Here is a 9,847-nt window from a genome sequence, read left to right as displayed (position 1 = left end):
TGTCAAGCCTCTGCTTAAAAACCTCCAAAGAAGGAGACTCCACCACACTCCTTGGCAGCAAATTCCACTGTCGAACAGCTCTTACTGTCAGGAAGTTCTTCCTAATGTTTAGGTGGAATCTTCTTTCTTGTAGTTTGGAACCATTGCTCCGTGTCCCTTTCTCCCTCCTCTATGTGACATCCTTTTATATATTTGAACATAGCTATCATATCACCCCTTAACCTCCTCTTCTCCAGGCTAAACATGCCCAGCTCCCTTAGCCGTTCCTCATAAGGCATCGTTTCCAGGCCTTTGACCATTTTGGTTGCCCTCCTCTGGACACGTTCCAGTTTGTCAGTGTCCTTCTTGAACTGTGGTGCCCAGAACTGGACACAGTACTCCAGGTGAGGTCTGACCAGAGCAGAATACAGTGGCACTATTACTTCCCTTGATCTAGATGCTATACTCCTATTGATGCAGCCCAGAATTGCATTGGCTTTTTTAGCTGCCGCGTCACACTGTTGGCTCATGTCAAGTTTGTGGTCAACCAAGACTCCTAGATCCTTTTCACATGTACTGCTCTCAAGCCAGGTGTCACCCATCTTGTATTTGTGCCTCTCATTTTTTTTGCCCAAGTGCAATACTTTACATTTCTCTCTGTTAAAATTCATCTTGTTTGTTTTGGCCCAGTTCTCTAATCTGTCAAGGTCGTTTCTCTTTGCAAACTGCTTTGAGAAGAAAAAAGAAGTTTGTCTGCTTGAACCGCAGGAAAAAGTTGCAGGCCGTTCTGTACAAATGTGAGCAGGTCTCCTTAAAGGTAAAGGTAAAGAGACCCCTGACAGGTAAGTCCAGTCGCGAATGACTCTGGGGTTTGCGGCGCTCATCTCGCTTTATTGGCTGAGAGAGCCAGCGTTTGTACACGGACAGCTTCCGGGTCATGTGGCCAGCATGACCAAACCGCTTCTGGTGAACCAGAGCAGCACACGGAAACGCCGTTTACCTTCCCGCCAGAGCTGTACCTATTTATCTACTTGCACTTTGATGTGCTTTTGAACTGCTAGGTTGGCAGGAGCAGGGACCGAGCAACGGGAGCTCACCCCGTCACGGGGATTCAAACCGCCAAACTTCTGATCTGCAAGCCCTAGGCTCTGTGGTTTAGACCACAGCGCCACCCGTGTCCCATAGCCACCTGCATCTCCTTAGCATCCTGTAATTCTTTTGTCTTTTTGTCTGAGGCAGATCTTTCAAACACACACACCTTTGCTGGAAATGAGGGCTTGGGGTGGTAAAAAAACCCAAACCCTTCCTTTCTGGCGCTGGAGGAGACCTAGAAATCCTTGGCTTTTTCATGTCTTGGAGGGGCAGACAAGGCTGCTACCCACCCTAGCTTTTAAAACAACATTGATCCACCATCTTAGGTGATGACGGAGCAGTAAACTTTGGCCTTGTGGGTCTTGTCTACATAAAGAAGGTCTGCAGAATGTGTTTAAAAGCAGGAGGTCCCACGTTCACTCCCCAGCATCTTCAGGTAGGCCTGAACTATACTCACCTGAAACCCCGGAAAACAGCTGCTCATCAGTGTTTAGCATTGAGCTGGAATGACTTGTGGTCTGAGTTGCATCAAGCAGCTTCCTATGATCTCCCACAATGCCTCTGTTTCAGTAATGGTGCACCCAGTGGCTTTGGGGTGGGGTGGGGTGGCGCTGATGGCAGTCCCCACCAGCTGAAAACCTATCTCTTCTTTTGTGGGCCTTGGAACCAGGTAGCCATTTTTGGCTCAGGGCTAGTTCTCACCATCTCTAACCTGGATTAGGATAACCCCTTTGGATTAACACAGATTAAGATAATCCCTGAGGGAGAGTTTGTACAATCACTCCCTGCTTTAGCTCCGTTTAGGTCGTGTAGTTTATTTCTATTTAGCACATCCTGTCAAACTCTCACCACTTTCCCATCAGGTCAGGGCCAGGGGGAATTAGATGATGTGACTTGAATTGGCAAATCGGGCTGATCCAATCTCAGCGTTGAGTCATGGACACTGTGAGACAGCACCTGTCTCAAACCTCCTTGAAGATTCACAATTCCATTGCACATGAATTGCTGGACATGTGTTAAATTGTCTTTTGCAACCAGGAGTTCACTGGAGGCTTTTCTCAGGATTGGATTCCCGAAAGCTTGTGATATTTGCAGGAAGCATGAATTGCAAAGAACGACAAGCAGCAGGAAATGACTGCACACACAACACAACACATCTTTCTCCATGGAATTTGTTTATTCATCTAGTGAGAGTCATTTGAAACTCAATGCTCTCACATTTCATACGAAAAGGCATATCAAATCTCAGCAGCATCACAAACTAGTTTGTAAATAAAACCAGATATTATGTGCGGCTTCCTTGAGGATGCTACATTTTAGAATGGTGGCTGGCTGCAAGAGGGGAAACGGTAGTTTTGTTTGGAATATCCTGAAGCCATTGGGGAAACTGGATGAACTTTAGTCCCCCATATGGCTGATGAACATCAGTCAAAGGCTCCTAAACTAACCCCCTTCCGGAAAAGATGTAACCCAACAAAAGTGAGTCTCAAATAAAACCTACAGAGTGTACATCAACAGGATTTGTGTTTGTCATGAATAGTAGTAGTTTCATTGCTTTCAATGGGATTTAAATGCAACTAGATTTTGCTTGATCGTGCCTTTTAGGTATAGTATTTTTCCTGTAGAAGGACAATGAGCAAATCTAATAAATAGCAACAGTCACTGGAATATAATAGGAGAAATATTTGGTTTGCTCCGCTGGACAGGAATAACACCTCTTAGAGACTCTCAGATACAAAGGCAACATTTGAGATTTCTGCAGCGCTGAATGCAGGGCTATGCAGGTTTGCCAAAGTCCTGGTCCATAAAGCATTATTCCAAGGTTGCTTGCCACTCCCCAACTCTGGGAATGATACTACATGAGTACGTGGCATAATTTTTGAGCATGCTGCATGGCGAAGGCAAGGGCTTCCCTCCACATTGCCACCCCACTGAAATGCCAATTTTTGCCTCCAGAATATGGGGTGCAAAAATAAAAGGGGGCCTTTTGGCAGGTTGCTAAGGGTCAGAGACTGGGCCATGCAAGCAAAGCAGGTGCTATACCAGTGAACTACCACATGCCACTTTCATGATTGCACTATGATTAACGTACACAGCATAAAACAGGCCTCAAAGTGGCCTCGTTTTCTAACGCTTGGGCTGCAAAAGCCTAGTCTAGGCTACTGAGGTGATGCTAGTCCCTGAGAATGAGAGAAGTGAAGTAGTTAAGGGGCACTCTCCCTTTTTATTTTATTTTTTAACTCAATCTGCTAGTGGGAGTGTGTAAACTTTGATAATAGTGCAACAGGACTTTGAAAGTGCACACATTCTCTTTCACTGTTTAATGCAAAAGGCCTTTGGGGGAAAATGCACTTGCTCAGGTGAGTGAATTGCAAGAAAACAATCAAAAGCGACTGGCAAGGCCACTGAAATACCAGCATAGAAGTTCCCTGAAGGCCTGTCTCCTCTCTCTGATTCCTGAGCTGGGAAGAGCAAACATCAAGAGCTAACAGGAACATTTACATGGAATGATATGTTTTTCTCCATCTGTGCCGCAAACAACATATATTGCATGAAATTGCTGTTTCAACGTTATATGGTGCAGGATTCTGCATATATCAATGCAAGTCCTTTTGTTTTGGTGACAAAGGTTATGCTCATCGGTTGTAAGGAGTCAATAACACTGGTTTCTTGTTTGCACAGAGGTGCCTTGAGTTTGGTCCAGTATTTCCTAGAGCACAATATCGCAGTAGTCAGTTTTTCTAGATCAGGGCTGGGGAACCTGCCATCCTTTAGACTGGGGTAGCTAACCTTTTGGCCAGAGGGACACATTTCCCCTCAGCTAATCTCCTGGGGGACGCATGCCAATGATGAGTGTGGCAAAAGTGAGTGTCACCCCACAGTTTTGCATGCACGCGCACTCTCTTCTGCGCATGCTCACGCACAAGAGGTACGCAGCTCCCCTCCTTGGGTGATCCATGCAAATCAGCTGATTGATCTGATGCCCAGGGAGGGGCAATCGCCATCGCCATCTGGGCACTGGTCTGGGTGGAAAGGCTTAAGCCTTTCTGCTGCCCCCATCATTGTGTCTACATTAAAAAATATATTTTAGCTTCCACCAAATTCTATTGGGTGTTGGGGGGGAGGAAAAAACTTGCTCGGGGTGATGCATCAGGCCTTGCAGGGCCAGTGTTAGCCATCCTTGCTCTAGATCATGGTTTCCCAAAAACCTGGGTCTCCCGCTGTTTTTGGACTACAATTCCCATCATCCCTGAACAGTGGTCCTGCTAGCTAGGGATGATGGGACTTGTAGTCCAAAAACAGCTGGAGACCCCAGTTTGGGAAACCCTGCTTTAGATGTTGCTTTAGATGGGTTACTGTAACACCCTGCAGTGGGCTCGCAGAACGTTGCGGGAGATTTTTCGTTTTGCCCTCAATGTGTCGCACCCGCTCCCTGTTGCTGACAAACATCCCTCCCTGACAGCAGCTGAACATCTATGTTACTCCTCAGCGATGCTCACTTGACTTTAGTAGCCCAGCTATTGAATGTACATGAAGTGCTCTTAGGACACCACTCGATAATGTAAGAAATGCACCGCTGCTTCCCAAAACAGCACCCTCATGTCTCGTGCCCCTCTCTGTGGCCTGCCATGTCTACCAGGGCCCTGCGGGACTTGACATCTTTCCGCAGGGCCTGCAAGACAGAGCTGTTCTACCAGGCCTTTGGCCAAGGCGCAGTCTGACCCCCTCCTTCTGTAATCCTCATAGAACTCTAGCCCAATGGTTGCCATTAATTTGACTCTGAATTGATTTTAGAATGAATTGATTTTAGAATGAATTTCAATTAATTGATTGTGATTTTATGTAAATTGTGATATTTTTACTGTTGTTAGCCACTCTGAGCCCGGCTTCGGAGGGCGGGATATAAAATAATAATAATAATAATAATAATAATAATAATAATAATAATAATAATAATAACTGGGCTGGATGAAAGGCCTTCTGAGGTTTTAGAGCTCTGCCAAATGGAGCTGCCTCAAGCCCAGTTGCAACAGTGCTATTTCTGGCCAATGCTGCATCTGCCAGATCGCGGTGCAATAATTTAAGGCAGGGACTCTCATCAGACCAACTAGCATGGACAATGCTCTTGGATTACAACATCTAGAGCAGGCATAGACAACCTTCCGCCCTCCAGATGTTTTTGGACTACAACTCCCATCATCCCTGGCCACCGGTCCTGTTAGCTAGGGATCATGGGAGTTGTAGGCCAAAACATCTGGAGGGCCGAAGGTTGCCTAGGCCTGATCTAGAGGGTCACAGGTTCCCCATCCCTGATTTAAGGCAACAATGCAGATATAGAACCCTAGGCAGAAACTTCCATGAGTAAACATATTTAACACTTTATATGCTCATTAAAACCACCACCACCACCACCACCACAGGGTATGATACAGTATGTTTTGACAGTTTTGATTTCAATGAAGGGACTTAGCCCCATGCTTAAGTCTCCCAGTGAAGTCAACAGATTACCAAAGTGCTTAATTATGGCTGTCTAATGCCACATAAAGAGATGGATGGATAACAGTCCTATGATGTACAGCATCAAAGTAAAACACAGGCATATATATTCTACCTACCTATCCTAAATACATAAATGTTTTCTAAAGTATAATCACTAAAAACAAAGCTTGGTCAAATTATATGATCAGGTATTTTTCCTTGCAACGAATATCTAAAACAGAATCAAATATTAACAACTGGGTAAACGTGAACTGACGAAGGCCCTTAGTTTTGATATCCAAAATTCAGTCTTGCTGCTTGATGCCATTAGCACAGAGGCGCCTAATGTCTGTGTGCTTTGACAGCACAGTCCCTTGAGTAACCCTGTTAAGGCCTATGGGCTTCTTTCAGAGTAAGCAGCCAAAGCAGACCCGTTTTATTTCTCTTCCTATGTGTGTATATCTTTGCGTAATCACAATCTGGAGGCTTTGTTGAAAAGCTGGAGGAGTTCCGGGCGCCATATTTTAAGGAAGAGATTGACAAACCGGAACACCTCTAACCTAGGATGACAATTGGTTTTGGAAACCTAAGTTCTATGAGCAACGATGGGAAGAGCTGGGTATGTTTAGAGAAAACAAGGTTAAAAGGAGACATGACAATAGCTGCCTCCAAATAATTAAAGGACTGTCACTGAAGGATGGAGCAGACTTGTTCTCTGTTCCTCCAGAGGGAAGAACAAATGAGTGGGAAAGTCATCAAAATGGCAGAAGAACCTTTCTTTACAGTAATAGAACGAGATGCTGGACTAGGTGGGCCATTGGCCTGATCCAACAGGCTCGTCTTATGTTCTTATGAGCTGTTTGAGCATAGAACAGATTCTGCCTCAGGAGGTGATGGGCTCTCCTTCGCTGTCGGTGTTTAAGCAGAGTCTGGATGGCCATCCATCAGGGGTGTTGCAGTAGTTACAACCTCCTACACTGAATACAGGGAGGTTGGATTAAGCGGCCTTTCAACTCTTTGGTTCTGTGTACCTGCACAATGTGATAAATTCCTTCAGAAAACTGCACACATTCAGAATGGAACAAATCTTGGTTTTGAGGGGGAGATGGGCAGTTAGGGTATAGAGCCCCCTCTGTGTCCTGCTTTTCAAAACAGGCCTCTTCACAATCCATCAGACATCCTTGGAAAATAAAAGCCGTGCTTGGGCCTAGTCCATTTGTTTAGATGGCCTTGATATCTGGAAGAAAGGCAGCTCGTGCTGTGGAGCAGGGCCATATAGAATCCTAGAATTGTAGAGCTGGAAGGTTGTCTAGACCAATCTTCTTCAGTGCAGGAATATGGTCAGGTCATGTAAACTACAGTCTGACAAACATAAAGGGAAGAGGAAGCCCTTCCTTTCAGGGTGCTGTTGATGGGGAAAGGCTTCACATTTTAGTGTGTAAGGAAAATTGCTATTAAAGCGAGAGGAGCAAAGCCATGAACAAGTCTGCAGTCCTAAACATTACTGAAACTATCACCCCCTCTATTCCCAATGCCATTGTTTGTGTCAGGAATGGGAAAACTCCGGAGGCTTTGCTGATCTTGTCCCACCAGCGTGGTAGGGAGGGGTACATCTCTCCCTCCGAGGCCATTCCCCCCCCCAAACCACGCCTATATGTCAACTGGTGACATTACTGGGGTTCAATCCTGCTGGGTGCTGCTTATCCATAATGTTCCCTCTGGGGAAAAACACCAGCGAAGCAGATCCCCTCCTCCCACCCTGCAGGTCAGGCGGCGGGACTGCCCACTCGTCAGCCGAACGCCATTGTGACACCAGGTGATTGACAAGTGGGTGGCCCCGCCCAGCTGTCAAAGTTGGCTGGTGGGGTGGTAGAAGATAAAAGATTTGGTCCACCAGGCCATCTCTGGCTTATGTAGTGAAAACACCAGCATCCATCTATGCATAAGGAGGAGGTATCAGTCAGGTTGGGAAAACTCCAGGATTTGCAGAAGTACTTTCCCCTTTTCTGAGTAAAGCAACCTAGAAGACTTATGCCAAGAGTGAACTGGCAAGGTTCCCCCCACCCACACAAACCCTGAGTCTTCATACTAGTTAGTTTTACAGCACATGCAATTTTTCTTGCTTAGGGGTGGTGTAAAGATGACAGCATGATGCAGACTTGGGAAAGGCCTTGCATTGCTCATCAGCAATGTCACAGACACTATCCAATAGGTGCCAACAATATGCGCAGAACTGCATTATGTTAGGCTTGCAAAACCCACCAAGCTGATTCAGCCAAGGAAATTGTGACCTGCCAGGCGTGTGACATACAATCCCCACTCCCCAATCTGCCACCAAATGTTCCATTTTTGCAATCTGAAGAAAGGACAGGAGAGTATACAAGCGCCTGCGGCACTGCCATGCATTCTGGATGGCCCGTGTTTTTGGGTGAAGGGAAGTTCAAGGCAGCACCGCAAATTGCAGCAGCCCCAGCAGCCAGAAAAATAATCGCATTTCCCCACCAACAATAATATATATTTCAATCTGCATGTTGGGAAAACGCATTATCCCTGAAATAGAGCCACTTCCTTGGGTAAAGGTTTCTGAATTCTAGGTTAACAAAAGGAGCCACGTATATATATATTTATTGCACTGTAAACAAATTGCTTTTTTGATATGTTTGCTGTTGGAACTACCTCCACGGAACACATGTGCATGGAAGAAATTCTACGCCATCACAGTTCCCTGGGGATGACCGTGAACGGCACGACGGGGCTGCTGGATTCGAGGTCCAGAGCCGTCAGGAAGCATTCCACAGCTGCTTCGTTTTTCCCCTGAGCATGAAGCACTTCTCCAAGGCTGTTCCAGGCTTTGTGGCTGGTGCTCTGTACCTGGACTGCGTCCTGCAGAACCTTCTGAGCCAAGTTTCTCCGCCCGAGCCTGTTCAGCACCAGCCCCTGTCAAGGAAAAGCAACCCGGTGTTAGCGCATAATAAAACCAAGCCGTTCAGTAGTGTGTCCGGCAAGGGAACAAGGCAGGAAAATAGGAAGTTGCCTTCTGCAGAGTCATCTTGCTCATCCTCCAACAGCATCCTGCTCCAACCATGCAGATGTTTTGGACCATCACACCCACCCACCCACCCTGGCCATTGGACATGCTGTCTGGGGCTGTTGGGAGTTGAAGGATAAAACATTGGAGAGCACCAGGTTGGGGAAGTCTGATCCAATCCATCACACCTTACATCCTGGTGGCAGGCCTGCTTCTTCAAACACAGTGGTGGGGCAGGATGTGCCACTTTAAAAAGGTGGTGCCATTTTAAACTATACCCCATATTTTTATTATCTAGTCCTCCGGGGTGAGTACCTTTTTTCCAGTTGCAGCTGGTAACAGCAGTATGGGATGTACTGAAGCCATAATGTGTCGGTGTAATAAAGCACGAAGAAATGTAAATTTGTATAACATTTTATGTAAATAGATGGCAAAAGGAGGACATATATGATACCTATGCTCAGTTTATCATTCATTTAGAAACTGCCTGCTGTGTTTTTCTTCTTCCCCCCTTGCTTCTTTTCTGTTTCTCATACTTCTGTGTACTTTTGGTAACAGAAAAAGAAAAGAGGGGGAATACCATATACAGGGATAAAGTGGCAAGGAGTCCCAAACCCTCCTGCCTCCCACAGTTTCACCCCTGCAATCTGTCCCCTCCTCCCTTTTGCATTCAGGACTTAGTGAAACCAGCCCCGCCTTCCTGCTGACTGGAACTAGGAAAGAAACAACTGCTTGGAATAGTGGTGTGGCACTGGGGGACAAAATCCTTTCCCAGGGGGATTATGGCTGTGTACATACCGTACATTTAAAGTGCTCCCTCCAAAAAAATGCGTCTAGAGAACTGTAGTTTATCCCTCACAGAACTACAATTCCCAGGAACCTCAAACTACAGTTTCCAGGTTGCGTGTGTGTTTGTGTGTGATCCTGCTGCCCCACTTCATTTTAAGGGGGGTGGGGTGGAGATAACAGAAAGGGATATAAAGGCATGCAATTTGGAAAGGGAAAGGTTGTGGAGATAAGAGCCGAAATGGCTAGATCAATTTAGGAAAAAGCTAGACCACAGCTGGACAGAATAGCTGCGCAAGAAGTCATCTACACCTGGGGAAATCATCCAGCTGTTCCATTGTGTGTGTGTGTGTTCTTATAAAATAAACCACTGGGTTTTCTGAGCTCAGAACCTACCCACCTCAATGATGAATGGAAGAAAAAACATGGAGTGTTTTGTTCATGGCGTTGCTCAGATGCCCTGTTATTCTGCAGTAAATGCCC

General features: G+C 46.0%; 1 protein-coding gene across 1 annotated transcript in view; it reads right to left on the bottom strand.

Annotated features, from left to right (window-relative positions):
• Positions 1–2,229: 2,229 nt before the first annotated feature.
• Positions 2,230–9,847, bottom strand: part of TTC7A (tetratricopeptide repeat domain 7A) — a 191,656-nt gene continuing 184,038 nt past the window's right edge. The window contains exon 20 of the mRNA XM_081854624.1: positions 2,230–8,487. Within this exon, the coding sequence (XP_081710750.1) occupies positions 8,266–8,487 (222 nt within the window). The 3' untranslated portion in view covers positions 2,230–8,265. The remainder of the gene's footprint in view (positions 8,488–9,847) is intronic.

Source organism: Podarcis erhardii, assembly GCF_964252035.2.
Source record: "Podarcis erhardii genome assembly, chromosome: 3".
In the NCBI taxonomy this organism is placed as follows: domain Eukaryota; kingdom Metazoa; phylum Chordata; class Lepidosauria; order Squamata; family Lacertidae; genus Podarcis; species Podarcis erhardii.
This window is presented reverse-complemented; position numbering and strand designations above follow the sequence as displayed.